This window comes from Heteronotia binoei, chromosome 16 (genome assembly GCF_032191835.1).
Source record: "Heteronotia binoei isolate CCM8104 ecotype False Entrance Well chromosome 16, APGP_CSIRO_Hbin_v1, whole genome shotgun sequence".
NCBI classification, from domain to species: Eukaryota; Metazoa; Chordata; class Lepidosauria; order Squamata; family Gekkonidae; genus Heteronotia; species Heteronotia binoei.
Genome location: NC_083238.1, coordinates 33,536,828 through 33,559,877, shown reverse-complemented (window position 1 = coordinate 33,559,877; position 23,050 = coordinate 33,536,828). Strand labels below are relative to the sequence as shown.

At 44.4% G+C, this 23,050-nt stretch overlaps 1 protein-coding gene across 1 annotated transcript; it reads right to left on the bottom strand.

The window, feature by feature from the left end:
• Positions 1–5,606: 5,606 nt before the first annotated feature.
• On the bottom strand, positions 5,607–18,787 carry LOC132585358 (zinc finger protein 883-like). The gene is made up of 6 exons (XM_060257219.1): positions 18,271–18,787; positions 15,609–15,723; positions 14,288–14,355; positions 13,936–14,062; positions 8,289–10,384; positions 5,607–6,994 (listed from the first exon to the last, which is right to left on the bottom strand). Exons 1-5 carry the CDS (start codon positions 18,691–18,693, stop codon positions 9,003–9,005), a joined length of 2,115 nt encoding a protein of 704 aa, XP_060113202.1. The 5' UTR covers positions 18,694–18,787; the 3' UTR covers positions 5,607–6,994; positions 8,289–9,002.
• Between the last annotated feature and the right edge of the window lie 4,263 nt (positions 18,788–23,050).

Below are 23,050 nucleotides of genomic sequence, written 5' to 3'. Positions count from 1 at the left end.
ACTGAATTAAATGTATTGGTCTTAAAAATGCCACTGGACTACTTTGTTCTGCTGCTTCAGACCAACACAGCTACCCACATTAAACTGCGTGGAATGGAACTCCATCCACCTTAAGAAGAAACTTTATATTAGGGTTGCCAAGTCCAACTCAGCAAGTATCTGGGGACTTCGGGGGTGGGACCAGGAGTAAGACTCTGACAAGCATGATTGAACTCTGAAGAGAATTCTGGCCATCACATTCAAAGGGATCGAGCTCCTTTTAAATGCATTCCTTCCATTAGAAATAATGGAGGATGAGATCACCTCTTTTTGGGGCTCATAGAATTGGACCCCCAGTCCAATCTTTTGAAACGTGGAGGTTTTTCTGAGGAGAGGCACCAGATGCTATGCTGAAAATTTGGAGCCTCTACGTAAAAAAACAGCCCCTTTATAGCCCCAGATACACAGGGATCAATTCTCTATTATACCTTATGGAGGACCGGTCTCCATAGGGTATAATGGAGTGCCCAGTGGACATTCAACTCCCCCTCACGCTTCTGATAATGCTTAAGCAGGAAAGAGTCTTCAATCCAGGGAATCCCCTGCCCTCAACTGGGGATTGGCAACCCTACTTTATATTGTGTAATTATAACAAACTAACTTTATATGCTTTCCCCCTTTTCCCTGTTTTTCTTCTTTCTGTATCCCCATTAACATTTAAATGGATGTTTATTTTTTAAAAAAACACCTTAAGAAGAAACTTACACAGACTGGTATTGCCTTTCTTACAAAATGCAGAGATCTGGACCACGCTGAAGGAGTGTGTTTGCACACAAAAGCTTATACCTTGTATTAAAACTTGTATTATATTTGCCTTAATAGGGCCTTAATGGGGCTACTAGACTCCAACTTTGTTCTATAATTAATGTAAATAAATAAAATGACACCCCCCCCCAAAAAAAAAAAAGTGTACGGGGGGGAGCAGTGACCTAAGTGTGTCAATTGGGGCTGCCAATTGACACCAATAATTCTTCCCACGAGATCTCTCTTTCACACACACACACCCTGCCCCCCTTCCAAAATGTATTTGGATTTATAAAATTCAAATCCCGCCTCCTCTCAGCCCCTGCAAGGGACGCCACGGAGGCAATTTCTTTAGCATGCCAGGGCCAAATTTCTGTCTCCCCAGCCTGAAACCACTTACTTGAGAGCAAACCTTCCCAGTGTCCGGCTGCAAGACTCTTCCCCTCCTTTGGACTGTCTGAAGCCCTTCCTGTTCGCTCTCTCTCCGGTCCTCTGCCGGGTGGCCTCTCTAGCAAACAGCTCGTCTCTCTTAACCCTTTCACTGCTGCAGACTCACGGGAAAAGTTTCCTGCGCTTCACGTAAACATCCCGCCGGATTGGACTTCAGACGGCAGCGACGCCTTATAATGCAGCTCAATGGGGCTGCTCGGGAGTAACTCCGCACAGGGCGGGAGTCAGCCCTCATTCTCCAGAAAAACAGACCAATTTCGCACTAGAGCTTTAATCCTGGTTTAACTCTACCCCCAAACTGCCTTTCTACACTAGAATCATAGAAACCAGCTTTATGACTATTATTCTATGGTTTTAGTGTAGAATGTCAGCTTGGAGACAGAGTTAAACCAGGGTTAAAAATCTAGTGCGGAATTGGTTAAACAAATAATAGTTAATTTTGGAGTGTATATTTTCCAGAGTGTGACAGAAACCTACATGATGTCCTTGGGTGTTGGAACTAGTGCTTGGAGCTCTACAGTAGCTGAAAGATGCATTGAATTTCATGAAGACAGATGGTTTTTACCTGATAATTCGTCTGTAAGGAATATTTATGAACATAAATGTATCCTTCCAAAAGGTGTGTTCCAACTAGTGCTTTCTGTACAGGCTTCTGATTTAAAATGCTAGTAAGATGAAGCTAACTTTTCCCTTGAATAAAAGTTAAACATATGTAACAGGAGAATCTGGAAAGATCCTGGCTTGGTCAGTGATATTTTTTATTATTATTACTGTTTCAAACTTTTAAAGTATATGTTTAATTCACATCATAGTCATTAAATTCATTCCTATAAATACTCATTATAAGTTAAATCAAATTTATAATTAGGCCAGTCCTTAAATTTGACATGACATCCACACATCTTTACTGAATTTCGTGCATGTTGCTCATGAAAACTCATTTCAGAATAAACCTGTTAAGAGTTTAAGATGCTGCAAAGGACGTATGATTCATCTATCCTTACTTCTCCCAAGAGTATCACATTTACATACCTGTTCCCACAGACACATTACCCACTTTTTCTCATGCTGCTACTACTACTTCATCTATACCCCTCATTTACAGTTCCAATTTCCTTGAGCACTACCATGGACGCTTGTTGGGTTTGGCCCAGTCACAAACACACAGTCTCTCTGTGTCTCTCAAGTTACCTCACAAGATTTTTTGTGTGATGTTTAAAATATATCTATATGTCATTCTGAGCTCTAAGAAGAAGGGTGGGATTAAAAAACCGCTCTGATGAAATAAATTGTGAAAACAAGGGCTGTGGCTCAGTGGTAGAGCAGCTGCTTGGTGTACAGAAGGTCCCAGTTCAATCCTGGGCACCTGCAGTGAACAGAATTGGTCAATAAGTGATACGGAAGAGTTCTGCCTTGAGAATCTGGAGAGCCGCTACCAGTCTGAGTAGACAGTACTGTTATTATCAAAGGGCTTTTTCTACATAAAGAAACTCAATTGCATATTAGGCCACACCTCTGACACCAAGCCAAAGGAGGCTGAAGCTGGTCAACCTCCCCCTTCCTTCCTTATCCACCTGGTTATAAAGACTGTGAACCTCAATGAGTGGGGGAGGGGGGGCTGTCAGATCTTGTTAGATGATGACCCTGTTGTTTTTACACGGAGGAGCCAGGACCAATAACTTTGTTGCCCCCTGGAGATTTAAAAAAAGCCCGACCTGAAAGTAAGGCAGAAAGGGCCTGCCTGGGAGTTTTTAAGACTATGGGAAGAGACAGATCCCAGATTCCAAGAAGGGAGGTTGAATTTGGATCCCTCCCCCCCCCCTTCAAGTGCTTGTTGTGTTGTCCCTGGAAGTAAAATCTCCTGCATGCAGCCCCTTAGAGAGAAGGGGAAAGAGGGAAATTCCTCCTTGGAAGGACAAAAGTGGCTGACAGGAAAATGGGGAAGAGAGGCTCCTCCTCCTCCTTCCCCCTGGTGTACAGAAGCAGGTGGAAGCAGGAGAGTGCATCTGCCAGCGCAGACTGGGCTTTGGTTGTGGCTGGGAGGAGTGGGGTTGCAAAGCAGAAAAGGAAAGGGTGGAGGTGCTTTAAGTTTTACATTTAAGAGATTACTCAGGTTGGATTGCCAACCTCCAGGTGGGATCTGCAGATCTCCTAGAATTGTAGCTGATCCCCAGGCAACAGCAAATGGCTGCTTAGCAGGGTGGACTGCATAATGACATTTGACCCCACTCCGTTCCAAACCCCTCCATTCCTACTCTCAGGTATTTCATTCCACTCAGGAGTTGGCAACACCAGGCAGCTGGCCATAGATGTACAAACAAGAGGCAGTGGGGGGGACAGGAGAAGGAGTTGGATTTATACCCCACCCTTCACTCAGAGTGATTTACAATCTCCTTTCCCTACCTACAAAGATACACTATGTGAGGTAGGTGGGCTGAGAGAGCTCTTGAGAACTGCTCTTGAGAAAGAAGAACTCTGAGAGAACTGTAAATGACCCAAGTTCTGCTGTGTGCCCTAACTGCTCCAAGCAAGTGGGGGTGCTGCAACTGTTATGCTAGGCAAAGCTGTTAGGAGCTGTGCATAACACAAAAGAGGGGTTGGCAAAAACAACTTTTGATTTCAGGCAGCAGAGAGATAATGCAAATAATAAATGTAATTCTATGTTCTAATTCATTCTCTAACTAATATAAAAGTATATCAAGACCCATGCGTCCCACAAACTTTAGCCAAACCCAATCCATACTTGGTAAATTCATGGAAAATATTGGGGGGAAAAAACCCCATAGACGATCTCTCACACCAAATATTTCTTCCGTTTCACCACTAACAAACCAATCATGGTTTCCTCCAGGGCTTCTCAATATGATGGTAATATGTATCAACAGTGGATTTGCCAACAAAGATTGAAAAAACCCATCTGGAAAGAAAATTTGGTTCTGCAGCGAAGTGGTTTTATTACCTACAACCAGGGCTTTTTTCTTTTAGAAAAAGCCCAGTGGGAATTCATTTGCATATTAGGCCCCACCCCCTGACATCACCATTGTTTTACATAGGGTTTTTTTTTTAGAAAAAGTCCAGCAGGAGCCCTCTGATGCTAAGCTCAAAAAGAAAGCCCTGCCTACAACTAAAACTTCCTTATCTTAACCCCAAGTAAAAATTGCTCTACCACGATCTGTCTCAGAATTTGAACATCTTCTTATGGACATTGAATAAAATTCAAAAGGTATTATTTCTAAGTTATATAAAATTCTATTGACAAACATTAGTCCTGATATTTTACCCTTTCAAAAGAACTGGCAACAAAATCTCTTGAACGGACTTAAGCCAGAAGACGGGGGGAGGAATTGGGAATCCCATTTCTTTAGGTTGCCAATATTTAATGTAAAATGTCAAATGATAAAGATCATGACCTGAGTTTCTGGTTTCATCGCAGCAGGGTTAGATTTGCCTCAGAGTCTTGCTCCAGCAGGCAAGCCGAACCACACGGTTTGGTGGGACCTGGGGATTCAAAGTCCCCATGGGACCCCAGCAGAGGAGTCTCTAAGGCAGGGAGCACAATGGGGGACCTTCTGCAGGCAGTGGCTGGCAGTTCTGTTGCCTTTGAAGTCTACCGTGATGCCCAAGCCGACATGGCACCATTTTGGCAACAAGCTGTGAACATTGGACTTAGATAGAAGCATGGTACCATAGCAGCTTTTGTACTATCTACTCTGCTGAACTTCAGTTCTTTGCATGTGTGACATCCCTCGCCAAATAATACCATCTTTTAACTGAGGAGCCATAGAGACTTTTAACTGAGGAGCCATCCAGATTTAGCAGTGCTTGGAAACTTAAAGGGGAGGGGGTGGATCAGGTGGCTGCCCTCCCCCCCCCCCCTGCTTCTAAAGAACTTTGTAAGCCACTCTACAGGACAATAAAACTTAAGACAAAATATAAGGGGAAACTTTAGATGAATGTGGGATGGCAAAATAGGTGGTTAATCCAATGGCCATTTGGATTAAAATGTAATGATGTATTGAACTATATTGGGAAAGCAAAATCAAGCTGAGAATTATAAACAGTAAATGGTTAGTTTTGATTATTTTTGCCAATAAGATTAAAATGAGAAGAACTGAGGAAGGGGACCAAAAAAGAAGGTAAATGCTTTTAACATCAGCTTCTAGAAACTTAAGTCTCATATAATGAGCAAAAAGGTTGAATAACTTAATATGATTCTTGTTAACCCTAGAATGAATTATTGTAGCTAAGGTTAGAATAAGCTCTACTAGAATGCCAGACAGAAACAATATGGGAGATGGGAAACATAAAGGATAGGTGGGGTGATTTTATATCTGTCGGCAGTCACTTTTAAATATTACAAGACAGGGAAAATATAAGGAGCAATTGATTACCTTTATTGTTACCAGTCTTGAATATGATAATACTGTGAGAAGACAGAAACAACTATGAAGTAAACTTTTGGATATGAAGAGCATTATTGGTGTATAGAAAGTCACAGGATATACTTTGTAATAGGGTATAAAATTAGTAGATGATACTAGAGTTGTATGTAAAATTTACTGTATCTAATGGTAGATTAGATCATAGAATGTAATAGATAATCATATTAGTAGAAATATTTACCTACTGTATGTATATTAACCTCTATCCCTTATTTCCATTCCCCACTCTACCCTATTTTCTTTCTTGAAAACTTAATAAAACTTTAAAAAAAAATCACGACCCATTGTTATTTACTGCTGGCTCAACTCCATAGAATTTAAATAAACTCCCATTGTTGTGCCAGGAAAAGTGGTCAGATGGGTAACTTCCTCCACATATGGTGGTCTTGCCCAATCAATGAATCTTTTTTGGAAACAGATTCATCAAAATATTCTTTTAATTACAGGTGTAAAGTCCAATTTTCTCCCTGAGGTCTTTTTATTGGACTACCAAAACCCCATGGTAGGAAATAAAGAGCATAACAAACTAATCTCTAGTCAACTTTCTAGAGCAAGAAATACTATAGCTGCTCATTGGAAAAATCCTTCACCACCCCACATCCATACCTGGTTTAGTCACATTTGGTCTTATTTTGTTACAGCAAAGATTACTGTTGGCACTATGCAACCATACTCAGAGAGCTTACAATAACTTTGTTGCCACTTGGTTCCCACTAATGCCATTTCTGTCTGAACAGGATATAATTCTGAACAATTAAATTTACAAAGATATGATCTTTTTCTAGTTCTTCCTTGGCCACCTATCTTTTTTCCCTTTGTCGAAGGTTGAATGTTTTGATGGTTTACTTGCACTCAGATGATGAAGAAGAAGAAATTGGATTTACGTATATCCTGCTCTCCACTCAGAGTCTCGGAGCGGCTCACAATCTCCTTTATCTTCCTTCCCCACAACAGATGCCCTGTGAGGTGGGTGAGGCTGAGAGGACTCTCACAGTAGCTGCCCTTTCAAGAACAACCTCAGCCAGATCTATGGTTGACCCAAGGCTATTCCAGCAGGTGCAAGTGGAGGAGTAGTTGGGAGTAGATGGGCTAACTGGTTGATTTTTTTGTATGGAACTTATATGTATTCTCTTGTGCTTGGTAAATAAAATTTTAAAAACAGATGGTTCAGGAGGAGGCCTACTTTATGAAGAGGGGGACAGGTTATCAGCAATCTAACCCATCCCTTCATGTAGTGTGAATCGCAGCAACAATTGGAGGCGTGTGAGATGCACTGACACAAAGTCCTGTCCTGGTAAACAAATGGTTCGTATCTGTACCTGTTAGCCTAAATGCCCTCCAAACAAGGTTGGGGAATTAGTTAGGTGGGCACCTGGCTCACTAGGAATCTTTTACCACTGTATACAAGAATACACGTCCAGAAAAGTGTTGCTTAAATAATGGGACTCTAATTTAGTAAAACCAATTATAATTTATTAAGAAAAATATAGTCTTCCATACAAGATAAAAATACACATACAATCATACATACACACAGTCCTAAGAAATATAGATAGATGGATAGGGAAACATATAAGGGTAGACACACAGGGTAATATTACCTATCGCAGTCTTCAAGGAAGGCTCCAACGGCGACAAAAGAGGACGGGGGAAATGGACCCAAAACTGTGGCCAGAATTGGGGATGGATCTAGACAGCGGAACTGGGATACTGCTAGAAGCACACATGAGTGGAGTTGGGTCAGAGGTTATAAGGACTCTCTTGAGCCCTCAGGGGATGGGAGGTATCAGGGAGGAGAAAGGGGAGGCTCTGCAATGACCATGAAGGCTGGACATTTGCAGAGCCAATGGCGAGTTCCTTGGTTGTTCCTAATTGGGTACCTGTCTTGACCAATGAGCTTGCCTGGATCCTGGGTACCTGAAAGAATCTTCCTGATTAGAACAGGCCATGGGGTGACAGTTGGGAAAATGAATAGAAGTGATTACTGGGTGGGGAACACTTAAGATTAGATGGACTTATCTGAAAAGGTGATAATAGGGAATCAAATATTGACCTAGGTATCCCCGGTGTAGACAAAAGACTTGGTTGGGACAGGAGATGTTCTTCCTCTTTTCCCATCATCTTCTGAGCAGGAGCCTTTGTCTAGGGTTTTGCCAGACAATCAGGAACAACAGTTGAGCTGTTAATCCATTCATGGGGCAGATGGGTTGCTTGCGGGCTAAGGGTGACATAGGGTGCGTACGTGAGCCTTCCACTATGAGGGAATGAAGTCCAGCCTGGCAGAAAGATGGCTACGAGTGGTGTTAGCAATACACGGTGGATTCCATGTTCAGCGCTCCATAACCGGTCGCCTGGATAGCTCCTTGGCGGCGTAGCTTCTTCCGTTCCATGGCTGGCCCATGCAGTGATGGGGAAACGTCCGTGTGTGTGTTAACAAGCACTCTGTACCGGGTTAGAATGCCTGCAAACTTGGGGCTGCTTGTACACATAAGTCCCTTGAGGATCTTGGATAGTTTTGCCCACACTCTCTGGCCAGAGCTCACTTCTCCAGGCGCCCTGGCAACCATGCTGGTGACTACGATGTTCGGAAAAGAGGGGCTTTTCCTCACATACCTGAATTGTTATTCAGAGGTCACAAGGCTGATTTGCCAACTCTTCGATATCATCAGCTAGATGTTTTCCATTTGATCTCTCCTCCTATGGCAGGCCAACAGATTAATGCGTGGCCTGAACTGATGAAAGAACAAGAAATTAAACTATAGGTCCAGTTTCTTGACAAGTAGCTTGGTGTGGATGAATCACAGCTTATGGGAGAAAAGGCATGCTGTGGGAGGTCTAATCATTGGCAGGTGGCTGATGAATCTGTTAAAGGGTTCATGAGCTAGCACCGAGGGCAGTGGCTCAAGTTCGTGAGAGAGTTTACCTTCTATGTGTATGTTTCAGAGCAAACCTCTCTAAATGGGGAAGAAACCCACTTTCATACACAAAAATGCTTCCAGAGTTGTGGAGAAAAAAGTTGCTGTTGAAATGTAGTAGTGAGGAAGTGTATTTTCAGAGAGGGAAGAGGACTACTTCTGCTGAGGAGTGAGGGGAAAAGTTTCTCTAAGCATCTTTGCATATTGAGCAAAAATATCATTAATTGGGTTTGCCTATGTCTTTTCTAAAGTTTGTATCTCTGATACCTGGCCACACATAACCCAGTCATTCAAAGTGACAATTATGTCATATCCTCAGAACACTTTGACATCAGAGTTCCACATTCTTCTTTGGGCTTATCCTTGTGTGGGTTCTTAGATGCTGTTGAAGGTAGCCGCACTAACTGAATTTCTATTCAAAAGGTTTCTGCTCTCTGTGGAATCCTTCATGCTGTTGAAGATGGTTACTCTGACTAAATCTCTTCCCACTCTCTGAGCATGCAAAAGGTTTCTCTGCTGTGTGGGCTCTTAGATGACTGTGAAGACTGTATCTGTGACTGAATCTCTTCCTGCACTCTGGGCATTCAAAGGGCTTCTCCCCTGTGTGGGTTCTTTGATGCTGTTGAAGAGTGCTACTGTGACTGAATCTCCTACCACATTCTGAACATTCAAAGGGCTTCTCACCTGTATGGGTTCTTAGATGATTACGGAGAGTGCTACTGTGACGGAATTTCTTCCCACACACTGAGCATTCAAAAGGCTTCTGCCCTGTGTGAGTTCTCAGATGAATTTGAAGATGGCTACCATGATTGAATCTCTTCCCACACTCAGAACATTCAAAAGACTTCTCCTTTGTGTGGGTTCTTTGATGCTGTTTAAAATTGCCACTGTGACTGAATCTTTTCCCACACTCTGGGCATTCAAAAGGCTTCTTCCCAGCATGGGTGCTTAAGTGTTCTTGAAGAGTGCTACTGTGACTAAATCTCGTCCCACACCCTGAGCTTTCGAAGGGCTTCTCCCCCGTGTGGGTTCTTAAATGCCTTTGAAGAGTCCCACTCTGACTGAATTTCTTCCCACACTCTGAGCATTCAAAAGGCTTCTCCCCTGCATGGGTTCTTAGGTGACTCTGAAGACCACTACTGTGACTGAATCTCATCCCACACACAGAGCACAGAAAAGGTTTCTCTCCTGTGTGGGTTGTTAGATGATATTGAAGAGTGCCACTCTGACTGTATCTCTTCCCACACTTAGAGCATTCAAAAGGCTTCTCTCCTGTGTGGGTTCTTTGATGCTGTTTAAGATGGGAACTCCGACTGAATCTCTTCCCACACTGTGAGCATTCAAAAGGCTTCTCTCCTGCATGGGTTCTTAGATGGTCTTTAAGACTACTATTGCGACTGAATCTCTTCCTACACTCTGAGCATTCAAAAGGTTTCTTCCCTGTGTGGGTTCTTAGATGTTTTTGAAGACTGCTACTGTCAATAAATTTCTTCCCACACTCTGAGCATTCAAAAGACTTCTCCCCTACATGGGTTCCTAAATGCATTTGAAGAGTGCTACTGTGACTGAATCTCTTTCCACACCATGAGCATTCAGAAGGTTTCTCTCCTGAGTGGTTCTTTTGGTGCACAAGTTTTGATCTGTAGTTCATTCCACACTCCAAGCACTTGTATGTTTCCTCCAACGTGTGAATTACTTCTTGGAAATTCCCACCTAGGCAAGGAATGGAGTTATCTGACTTCTTGACTTCATCTGGCAATAAGTAATGCAGTTCCTCCTCCTCCTCATCCCCTGCTGGAATAAAGAGAGAGATCCAATTAGAATCCATGCAAGGAGGTCCGATCTGAACCTGAAGTACCATCCACACTCCAAATATTTCAGTGGCTTCTTCCTGCTGTGCACTGAAATGTACAATGAAATACACTTTCAAAGTACATTAAGCCTCCTGCATCAGAAACACTCAGATTAGGCTCGGTTGCTGTATATGGTTCCCCACCTGCATGACTTCTTTGAAATAAAGTAAGGGCTGCTTTCCAAATGAAGCTCTTTCTGCACAGCAAGGAATTAGCATCTACAAAATGACAATTATTCTGATTGATGGTCTTTGTGCAAGCCACACTTCAATTTCTATTTCCCCTGGAGTGTATTCTCTGGTTAGGATGGGGGCCTTTATTTCCTTCTCTTTTGGATTGACATTTCTTCTTGGACTGTGATTTCAGACACCCCCTCCTTGGCAAAGAATGGGTTAACCTATGTGGCTTCCCTCCTGCCTTTGTGGACATGGAAAAACCCAGGTGTCCAAGCATACTGATTAGGTAGGTATACCTGGCTTTTCTCGCTCAGTGGGAGTGTGTTTTCCTGCCTCAAGGGAGTGTAAGGGATTAGCCTTTTGGAAGGAGTTGGTCACTTGTCTCTTGGAGAGACGGGAGGTTGCTGCAGTGCTTCCTCTATCTTTTTGTGGCTTCAAGTGAGAAATTGTATCTGTATTTACTGGGCTAACAGAGTCAGTGGGAAACTTTTCAATAGCATGATTCCACACTCTTGGGATGGACTTATCTCCCACAACACAACAGAGGGTGCTGTGTGGTTTGGCTTAAGCCAATTCCCCTTGGATTGCAGTGTTAACTGGTGGCACTACCTGCTACAAGCCACCCCTGCAAGGCAGAACGGCTCCAGTGAAAGCACTCAAATCCATCTCCACCTAAGAGCAAGGCTGGAAAGCATCCATTGTAGGGTTGTCAATCCCTAGTTGAGGTCAAAGGATCCTGTGGTTTGGAGGACCTTCCCCCCCCCCCCGCCCCCACTTCAGGGTTATCAGAAAGTGGGGAGGGGGGCTCTGGGCACTCCATTATACCCTATGGCATTGGTATTAATGGAGAATCAATCCATGAGTATTTGGGGGCTGGGTTTTTTTTTTATTTCCTAAAGAATTGTATTGATGATTAAAGGCATATACAATAAAAGTTTTTTTAAAAAAATCTTAAGAATAGATAAGACATAAAGAACAGAAATGTCAGTCTAATTTTTTTGCCAAACTATTACGTTAAATACATACTATGTGCAATAAAATATTTTAAAGATATAATTAGAATTCTTGGTATCGGTTATATATTTAGAGTGAAAAAATACAACCTTGCAAAATCCCAAGTCAAGAAGAGATAAGAAAAGAAAGAGTAGAGGACATTGGAGAAGACAAATGAAAATAGGATGAGAATGAGAGAAACTGTTGGTAAGTCATGTTGCGTGGGAGGATATTGTGAGATGTTGTGTTATTCAAAGAAGTTATGCCATTTTACAGAGAAAGAAGTGGTTCTTTGATATATTTCAGATGATGAAATGTGATCTGCTATCTTTCCCATGATTAGTTGATCCAAAAAAATTCATACGAGCAGGAGAGAGATGAAGTAACATCTGATTTCCAGAGTGATGCTATTGCAGTTTTTTCTGCCATGAACAAGCTAATGATCAGGTCTCGCTCGGGGGGGGGGGGGGGGGCTGTTTTTTGAGGTAGAAGCACCAAATTTTCAGCATAGCATCCGATGCCTCTCAAAAAAACCCACCAGGGATATCCGGGCTATATTTTAGGTAGAGGAACCAAATTTGCAGTATAGCTCCTGGTGCCTCTCTTCAACCCCACCGCACCCCACCCCAAGTTTCAAAATGATTGCACTAAGGGGTCCAATTCTATGAGCCCCAAAAGAAGGCACCCCCATCTTCCATTAATTCCAATGAAGCGAAGGCATTTCAATGGAGAGTGGTCCCTTTAAATGTGACGGCCAGAACTCCCATTGGAGTTCAATCATACTTATCACAACCTTGTTCCTGGCTCCACCCTCATAGTCCCCAGATATTTCCTGAGTTGGACCTGGTAACGCTATATCCATGTGAAGGCTGTAGGAAAGGGTTGATGTGCCTTCGGCCTCATTTAGCAGGGCTGTTCTTAGGTACCATGGAATATCCAGTATTTAAGGTGAGTGCGGCCACTCAAAAGCCACAAGTGAGCTAAGCCGCAGAAGCAGTTGCTGCACCTCCAGGCTCCAGACCCGAGAAGGCCTCTCTCCCTCCTTACTCAGCAGCCTTGATAATTCTATTAAACCAATGAGTGCTTAGAAGTATAGAGGAAAGATCCCATGGGTCTCCTTTCCCATTCCCTTGACATATCTGTAAAGGATACCCACTTGCAGCCGACTCATTTGGGAAAGGAATAGTCTCTTGAGATCTTCCAAATAAACTCTGCAGCCACTCTTCAGATGCAAGGCCTTCTTCCGCCTCCACCGCAGGGTCTCTTATACTTTCAGCTTCTTTGGCAAAGAGAGAGACAAAGAGAAAAAGAGAGCGCCAAAATGATCATTCTTTTATTTGGAAGGGAAAAAATCCAAGGAAGAGGGAAATCTCTTCTGGAGGGATCAGTGCCAGTGTTAGGGAGCCTAGCACCCCAGGGAAGGCCCCCCCCCTTGCCCCCAACTTCCTACCCCCCACCCCCATGGGCAAAGTGCACATCCCACCCCCATTGTTCCCCCCCACAGGCATCAGCCTTGCCTCACTGCCTTACCTGGGAGGTGAGGCGGGGCTCATGTCTGTGCCACCAGCCAAGCCAAATGCCCCAATGTGGTGGCACAGCATGACCTGGCTGAGGGGGCTGTCGTCCGGACTCACGTCCAGATTGCAGCCATGCTTACCACCTTAGCCTCTGCCGTTGCCCCCCTACCATGTGATTTAAACGCCACAGAAGGGTGACAATGAAATCAGTTCATCAGTGAGCTTTTTATCTGCAAGCAGGAAGTGCAGTGGCTCTCCCTTCCTTGCTCACTGGCTCCCACCCCCCACCACAGGGCCATGCCTATAGGTGACCACATAGCATCACCTAATGGATGTGCCAGCCCTGGGAAGGATGGAACCGTGGTCAAGATAAAAGGACAAAACACTAACTACTCTACAGGAGAATAGATCTTTTCCAGATTGCACTCAGAAGGGATGGACATAATCCCATATAGGTATAGGGATGTTATAAAGACTGACAACAGAGAAATTGGTATCTGGCTGCTTCCATAGTTTTTCAGAGTGCCTCGCAGCACAGCCTTGGCCTCAGCCCAAGACACCCTCTCTGGTTGGGTGATGGCCACAACACTGGCCTCAGTTGCCCCTTGATCAGTGGGGTGGCTTGTCTCACTCTACCTACCCATGCTGAACATCACTTTCACAGCCACCCCAGCTCCTCAACGCACCCAGTGGCAGCCATGTAGCTGGGCAGGCCTCACAAACATATATTGCTGTTCAAACTTCTGATTCATGCATCATCCCAATGGCAGCAATTTGCATCTTTGGCACTTGTGAAAGTCTCTTACCCAAAAAGGCCGCACTCCCATAGTTCTCTAGCATGACTTCCCTGTAGAGAGCTTTTTGGCCCAGATCCAGCAGAGCCCACTCAGCCTCGGTGAAACACACAGCCACCTCCTCAAAGGAAAATGGAGACTGAAAGAATGGAGACTGAAAGAAAAAGCAGATTCCTTCATCAGAGATCGTACCAAGCAAATACTACACTCTCAACGGGGATATTCTATGAGGGTGCAAGATATAAAACTCAGTATGTGTAAAGGCAATGCCATTCAGAGCCTCTCTTCCTCAGGCAACAGGAGCAAAAGCATCTCTGAGAAAGGAGTGAGAGCCCTGACTATCTCTCATTCATCCTCCTCTTACCTGGACGAGAGGCTGAACACCTGTTTCCACTTCTCTGCAATGAAAACGGCTAAATGTCTGTTCACTGCCTGCAAGGGAGACAAAGTTGGAAGCAAGAATTTTACCCTCAAATTCCTATTTTGTTTGCTGAATCCTGCTTAAGCATTGACATTCACAGGGTTCTGAAATCTCATCTTGTTTACACTTACGCAAATTAGCAACAACTTTTAGTAAACTGTGGGAGAGGTGGAAGAGAAGCACCAGGTATCCCATGAACCTTGAGGAGTTATAAATGCTATCAACACATTTTAGAATTTTGTGAGACTTGCAGTGTCCCCTGTGAGCCCTGGAGCTCAAATGGTTGCAACATCCCTGCTAGATCAGACCCAAAGCCCAGGCATAACATTCTCCCACCTGCTGGGCCTTCTTCCCCATCCTGGAATCTGAATTGGCAGGAGAAAGAGAGCCGACCAGAAATCACGAGGCATGACATGTCACCATCTCATTCAGCCACAGACCCATGTTATTTTAATGCATCAACTGATGTTTTGGAAACTCAATGTGTTTCCAAAATGTCTGCTGCTGCAGTGACTTAATATCCTGGTATTTGGCAGGATGAGACATGAAAACAACACCATATCCACCCCATGTTCCATCCTCAACCCTCCTGAGGGTGCCAGACCATGACCTGACATCCCAAATCCAGAACCACTGTCTGAATGTAGCCCACCCCCCACCCCAGATGCCCCGGAGAAGAATTTATGCAGGAATACAGAAACCAAATTGCAGGCCTCTGGCAATGCGTTTCCTGAGACACACTTCCACAGAACATGATGTGTGTGTTTGTATGCAAAGTGCGACTTCAGTTAGTCAAGGCAAGAGACATTCAGAGGTGGTATGCAATTGCTTGCCTCTGCATAGGAACCCTGAATTTTTTTGGTGGTCTCCCAACCCAAGAACTAACCAGGGCTGACTGTTCTTAGCTTCTGAGATCTGAAGATATTGGGCAAGTCTGAGCAAACCAGGTCAGGAGAACGTGGAGGTTCCATCTATTCACCATGGCTAATAGCTGTACCCAGATTTGTCTGTCTTTTCTTTTCTGAGTCACTTTGAGTTTTTCTAATGGAAGGGAGGTGAGATATGCATATTTCAAGCACCGTAAATAAGAATGGGATTGCTCCCCATGAATCTGTACCCTCCTCCTTAAAGTGGAGAGGCCATCACTGCATCCTATGGCACTATTTCCCTGTAGTCTGCAGAAGCATTTCCTTTTTCTCCCAGCCGTGAACTTTCCAAACAATAACTTCACTATGTGCCCATCCGGGCAGGAAGGCCCCCTTACCACTTGACAGGGCATCTTGGACATGTTGCTGGGCCTGCAGCCTCTCACTGTCCTCTGATGGAGTTCCTTCTGCCACAGACAACTTTGCTTCTGCCTTCACAGATCCTCCCCACACCTAAAACAACAGCAAGAGAGAGGGGTAAGAGAAGGAATGGAACAGGCTGAAGAAATGGATCCTTATCCATTCCAAGATTCCTCATCGCGGACTCCATCACCAGAGCTGCTTTAACCACGGAGGCAAGAACCAGGGTTCGGTTTTCTGGGCACAATACACTAAATAATTGTTTTTGAAAAGATGAAAGAAGGACAGATTCCTTTCAAAGTGAATCTTTTGAAGAAGAATGTAGAGGTTTAGGAAGCAAAGCTGTACTGAGAACCACTGGGAGAAACAAATCACCAGGAGGAGATGGAGAATCCAAGCCACAGGAAAGGAGTCTATCAGTATCTTAATGGGAATGTGCTAACCAAATGGAAAACAAAACAATGGCCCACAGGCTGGAAACGCTCACTTTACAGTCCAATTCTGAAAAAAGTGACATCAAAGACTGTAGCAACTATTGAACCGTTGCATTAATTCCTCATGCTAGTAAAGCGATGCTCAAAATTTTACCACAAGTATCATTATTACATATCGTAAGAGAAATGCCAGATGTTCCATTCCAGGTAGATTCAGAAAAGGAAGAGAAACGAAACAAGATCACATTGCGAATTTATGTTGGTAAATGGAGTACATGAAAGAATTTCAGAAGAAAACCAGTTTGTCATTGATATATTATATCTACACTATTGACTATGAGGATCAAAAAGCTATGACTGTTTTAAAAGAAACAGGTGTACCACAATATCTGATTATTTCGATGTGCAATCTTAACTGGGCAAGAGGTCACTGTTAGGACTGAGGAAGGGATGGTGGCTCAGTGGTAGAGCATCTGCTTGGTAAGCAGAAGGTCCCAGGTTCAATCCCTGGCATCTCCAAAAAAAGGGTCCAGGCAAATAGGTGTGAAAAACCTCAGCTTGACCCTGGAGAGTTGCTGCCAGTCTGAGTAGACAATACTGACTTTAATGGACCAAGGGTCTGATTCAGTATAAGGCAGCTTCATATGTTCATATGGAGAAACAGAATTGTTTCCACTTGGCAAGGATGCCAGACTATGATATATTTTATCTCCCTGTCTCTTCAGTCCATATGCAAAACATATCATAAGGAAAGCTGGATTGGATTTAGGTGAAGGGGGAGTGAAAATTGGGGGAAGGAACATTAACAATCTGAGATATGCAGATGACACCACAGAAAGTAGTGAAGTCCTGAAATAACTACTACTGAGGGCAAAAGCAGAAAGTGCAAAAAGAAGACTACAGCTGAACATCAGGAAGACAAAAGTAATGACTAGTGGGGAATTGCAGAAATTTAAGGTTGAGGATGAAGAAATTGAAACTGTTCAACATTTTCCATTCCGTTTCCATCATCAACCAAACGTGAGGCTGCAAACAAGAAATCAGAAGACTAAGACTGGGAAGAGCAGCCATGAAGGAGCTAGAAAGCTTATTAAGTGTAGGGATTAGTCACTGGTGGGCAGAAGCAACTTAATTCTTGCCATAGTATTCCCCATTACTATGTCTGGGTGTGAAAGTTCAACAGGTAAAAAAGCTGAAAGGAAGAAAGTTGATTCTTTGTGGTGCTGGAGGGAAGTTTAGAGCAGGGGTGTCGAACTCATTTGTTATGACGGCTTAATCTGACATAAATGAGACCTTGTTGGGCCGGGCCATCTTGGGTTGGGCCGAGCCGTGCTGGGCCATGTGTGTACCTATTTAAGATTAGGTAGCTGAGATATACATTTTATAAAGAACATAGTCAAACACATTTAAAAAAAAACTTAAAACATGCTTAAAACGTTAGCACTTGTTGATTTTAAAGATGCTTTCTTTTTATTTCTCCCATGGGATCTCGGGAACTGGACGAAGGAAGCTCTGGCTCTTTCCTTCCTTCCCCAGGGGACTGGGGGGAGCCTCAGCCAATATTAAGAAGAGAGGCTTGGCTCAGTAGCTCTGCTGTGCAACTGAGAGAGCCTGACAAAGCAAGCTATTCCTCCCCCCTTCCTCCCCAAGGGAGGAGCCTCAGCCAATGGAGAAAATAGAGGTTTTGCTCTAGTAGCTCCTGTGCAATTGAGCAAGCCTTGCAAAGCAAGCTGTGATGCAGAAGGAACAAAGATATAGGGGGAAGGAAGCAGATGACAGTCAGTTGCTCCGGGGCCTGATAGGAGCCCTCTGGGGGCCTGATTCGGCCCCCGGGCCAGACACCCCTGGTTTAGAGTTTCTACAGATACCACAGGTCACTAAAAAGACAAATGAGTGGGTTCTAGATCAAATCAAGCCCCAACTCTCTAAGGAAGATAAAAGGACTTAAATGAGGCTATTGTATTTTGGTGAAATTATGAGAAAACAGGCGTCACTGGGAAAAATGATATCACTAAGAAAAGTTGAAGGCAGCAGGAAAAGAGGAAGAGAAAACAAGGAATGGATTGATTCGATGAAAAAAGGCACAGCCCTCACACGGCAAGACCTGAGCAAGGCTGTTAGCGACAGGACATTCATAGGGTTGCCATCTGGTAGGAAGACTTAGGAGAAGGTCATTGCTTGAACTGAGTGAATGAAAACCCCTCACCTGCTGTGCCTGTCTCTTCTCCTCTGCCTGACTCAGAAGGAAACCTTCAACCAGGGCCACTGCCTGGGAACTGGTCTCTGGCCCACATCCTCTGACCCAGCCCTGCACTTCCTGGGGCAGGATGGCCAGAAACTGCTCCAGGATCACCAGGTCCAAGATCTGCTTCTTGGTGCGCTTCTCTGGCTCCAGCCACTGGTTACAAAGTCCATGGAGCCGGCTGCAAATCTCTCGGGGCCCATCAGCCTCCTGGTAACAGAACTGCCGGAAGCATCGCCTGCGTACATCTGAGGCCACAGTGCCCTCAGCCAAGATCTCTGGCACAGCTCTTTCCCAAAATCCAGCACCACTTCCTGCCTGGATGGGATGGGGACCCTTCCTTGATGTCTTGCCAGGTCTAGAGCCTTCTGGGTCCTTCTCTTCCATCTCCTTCTCCTTTCTCCATTCGGAGCCTGAAAGCTGCAAGACTTCCCCCTCCTTTGGCCGGTCTGAAGGCCTTCCTGATCCTTCTCTCTACCCTGCCTGGCCTCTCTAGCAAACAGCTCGCCTCTCTTAACCCTTTCACTCCCTGCGCTTCCCATAAAGGTCCCGCCGGATTGGACTTCAGCAGGCAGCAACACCCTGTAATGCGTTTCAATGGGACTGCTCGGGAGTAACTACGCACGGCTAAAGCTGGTCCCCCCCCCCCCACTCCTAGTTCCTTCCTCATCCACCTGGTTATAAAGACTGGGAGACTCCGTGGAGGGAAGGGGTTAGCCCTTGTTAGATGATAACCCTATTGTTTTTGCACCCAGGAGCCAGGATCAATACCCCCTGGAGTTTTTTTTAATAAGCCCTATCTGAAAGGTGTAGTCCCGTGGCGCAGAGTGGTAAGCTGCAGTACTGCAGTCCAAGCTCTCTGCTCACGACCTGAGCTCGATCCCAGCAGCAGCTGGATTCAGGTAGCCGGCTCAAGGTTGACTCAGCCTTCCATCCTTCCGAGGTCGGTAAAATGAGGGCCCAGCTTGCTGAGGGGGAAAGTGTATGATTGGGGAGGGCCATGGCAAAGCACCCCCTAAAAAGTCTTCTGTGAAAACATCGTGATGTGACCTCAGCCCAGAATTGGAAATGACTAGTGCTTGCATAGGGGATTACCTTTACGTTTTTTTTACCTGAAAGGCAAGGCAGAAAGGGCTTGCCTGGGAGGTTTTAAGACTATTTATCGGAGAGAAGAAACAGAGGCCAGATTTCAATAAAAGAGGCTAGAGTGTCAGCTTGCCCAAGGATACTTTATATTTAAGAATATACTAACTCTGAAAAAAATAATTCTGATTTGGGTTATGTGAGGCCAACACATATGTTATATAGGCTCCAATATTCGGTATTGTGACCTTGGAAGAAAGCCTGAGATTGTGGTGTGCAGCCAGAGTCAATGTATTGAGCTATTGCATACATTGCGAAGACAGCAAATATTTTTCATTGCATCACGCTCCTTCCTTTTATTTTTCCTCTTAGAAAGTGTGTGCGTTTTCCCCATGTGCTATGTATGTGTTTTTACTCTTTGTTCTTTTAATAAAATACCTTTCTGGTTTTTCAGCCTGGTTTATTTGTGTGTTCTCAGAGAAGAATTCCTGTAAAACATTGGTGGAGATCTAGTCACCAGCCCCCCCATCTCACCAGTCTCCAATTATGCTAATTCCCCCCAATTAATTGGGAGACATCCCATTTCGGTAAAATTTTATCCTTATAAAACATGCATTTCAAAAAAAGTCACCTAGTCAAGATGGCTTTTGATATTCTTATCTGTAATAACTGGTGCATTTTTTCTTCTTGGGCATATTGATCTCCTGTGCCCCTGAATTACTTGTACAGGTTAATTATACAAAATACAACATTTTCTCCTTTGGATTCTGTCTACAGTTTTCCATGAGGCGTCATGGTCTGGGTAGGGTTGCCAGTCTCCAGATGGGGCCTGAAGATCTGCTTTTACAACTGATCTCCAGCTGGCAGAGATCAGCTCCCCTGGAGAAAATGGCTGCTTTGGAGGATCTATGGCATTGTACTATGCTGAGGCCCCTCCTCTCCCCAAACCTCACCTGGATCACCCCCCAAAGTCTCCAGGTATTTTCCAACCCAGACCTGGCAAACCTAAATTTGGGGTCTAGAGGGCAAGGGGAGACCTGCCTAGTGAGGCCTAGAGGGCCTGGGGAAGCCTACCTCAGTCAGCTAGTGGCCCTACATCTTCTGGATCCCTTCTCTCCCTCTGGGTGAAAGCTGCTTAGGAGGGAAACTGACTCAGAGGTAGATGGGACCTGGGAGGAGAGGATAACTAGGCCTGACTAGAAAGCGGGGCTTGTTCTCTCTAGGATGCTGAGCTGGAGAGAGCTTCAGCAAGAGAGTTTTTCCCCCTCACCTGGAATTTGAGTGAGTTAATGCAATGTTAATAGAAGTAGGGAATGCTAAGGTATGTCATGTTAGGGCTGTTTATTTGATTTCTACCACCTGTACTGTTTTTCACCTTTCACCATCATGCCAAAATTATTGTTTATAACCCGCTATTCTTTTAAACACTAAGAATAAAACTGTTGTTGAACTGCCTGAGTCCTCATGTCTCTTTGGTCACAAATGATTTTGCTGATAAGGAAGGCACAAGGGTTAAGTGGGTGCTCTGGGCCCTCCCAGACAGACCCTTACCAGAGTGGTAGCAGCCAGGAAAAACAAACCCTCCCTAGTCCTTGCCAGGGTGTGAGATGAGGTCACACAGAAGTCCAAAGGTCAAATGCCAAAACAACAGAGGTTAGCCGTAATGAGCATAACCTTGAGGGATACTGCCAGGGCAAAAGCATCTACAAGTTTAAATGAAAGCAAATGCAAGCACCAGTCGTTTTTGACTCTGGGGTGATGCTGCTTTCACAACGTTTTCACGGCAGACCTTTTACGGGGTGGTTTGCCCTTGCCTTCCTCAGTCATTACACTTTCCCCCCCGCCCCCCAGCAAGCTGGGTACTCATTTTACCGACCTCGGAAGGATGGAAGGTTGAGTCAACCTTGAGCCAGCTACCTGAACCAGCTTCCACGAGAATCGAACTCAGGTCATGAGCAGAGGGTTCCGACTGCAGCTTTACCGCTCTGCACCACGGGGCTCTTCTACAAGTTTCAATGACCAAGAGGTTATTCTACAGGAGCAAACTGCTTGGCACAGTGCTATGACTGAGATGAACTTTACTAAGAGACTGAGGTGATCCAATCCAGACTCATTTCATAAGTAACCAAGGTTGTTAAAAGTACTGTGATTGTTAAAATTGTTGCTAATAATAGATGCATCTATAAAGCACATTCCCATTTATGTGTTCTTGCGGTGAGATCCATTATGTATTTCTAGCAGAAATACATCATGGACCTCGCTAGCATATAGGCTTGCCAATCCCCAGGTCCCAGCGGGGGTTCTTCCGCTTTCCCAGGCTGCTTCCCGCCCCCAGTCAGCTGGCCGGCGGGGGAAAGCTCCACCCCCAAAGCCACCATGTGACTATCCCCCTCTGGAGCTCCAGTCTCCCACTGAAAGGCTTCCTCTTGGGATGGGGTGTCTGTGTTACTTGGAAGAAGTTGGCTGCAACACGTGAGTAGAGAGGCCAATCTTTCACTTCAGAGTTGCCAGAAACGGGTGGGGGGGGGGGAGAGGGAAGGAACGTCTGCTGAGCACTTCATTATTCCCTTGTGGAGATCGATTCTCATAGGGTATAATGGGGAATTGATCTGGAGGTTTTGGGGGGTCTGGGGGAGTTGTTTTTGAGGTAGAGGCACCAAATTTTCAGTATAGTATCTAGTGCCTCTCCCCAAAGTATCCCCCAAGTTTCAAAACAATTGGACCAGGGGGTCCAGTTCTATGAGCCCCAAAAGAAGGTGCCCCTATCCTTCATTATTTCTTATGGAAGGAAGACATTTAAAAAGGTGTGCTGTCCCTTTAAATGTGATGGTCAAAACTCCCTTGGAGTTCAATTATGCTTGTCACACCCTTGTTCCTGGCTCTGCCTCAATGTCTCCTGGCTCCATCCCCAAAGTCCCCAGATATTTCTTGAATTGGACTTGGGAACCCTACTAGCGTACTGTAGAAATTTTCTACAATATGCTATAACAATTTACAAACAAAATGCAGAATACAGCAACACAATAATAACTTATTGTTACCAAATGCAGATAGCCAATTTATGGCAAATGTTGGATTCAGCATTTAATTTAATTTGCGATTTATACATTTATTTGTAGATGTTCATTTTTCCCAGCGGGGAGTATTTCTAATTAAGTTTTAATTTCAGGAATATTACCCCTCCTAGGATGGAAAAGCATAAATCTGGATCACTGAAAAAAATCTGCACACTATCAATTACTCAAGTCCAATGTGAAAGGACATTTTCAGAGCTAAAGATCATAAAGAAATTCACTGTCTGAGGAGAACTGAAGGGGGACCCCTGAATAATTAATAAATACCCCTATAATAATAAATGAAAATACGTTTTTGCCTTCAAAAAGAGACTGTCTGATGCAATGTTTGAAGCAGTTTGTTAAAAGCAGATAGTCTCAGTGGGTGCAGATTGAAGGTTGCAAAAATTAGATAACGAAGAGGCCTCAGAGAAGCTTCTTGCTAAAGCTGATAACGCAGAGGGACAAGAGGAATGGAAAAATACTAGAAATTACAGGAAGGTGGGGCATGTTAGATAAGCCTGAGGGCTTGCCTGCTTGTATTGGGGTGTGAATAAAAACGATCCGAATAAGAATGATTTTAACTTAGTCATTTTGGAGGCTTATGC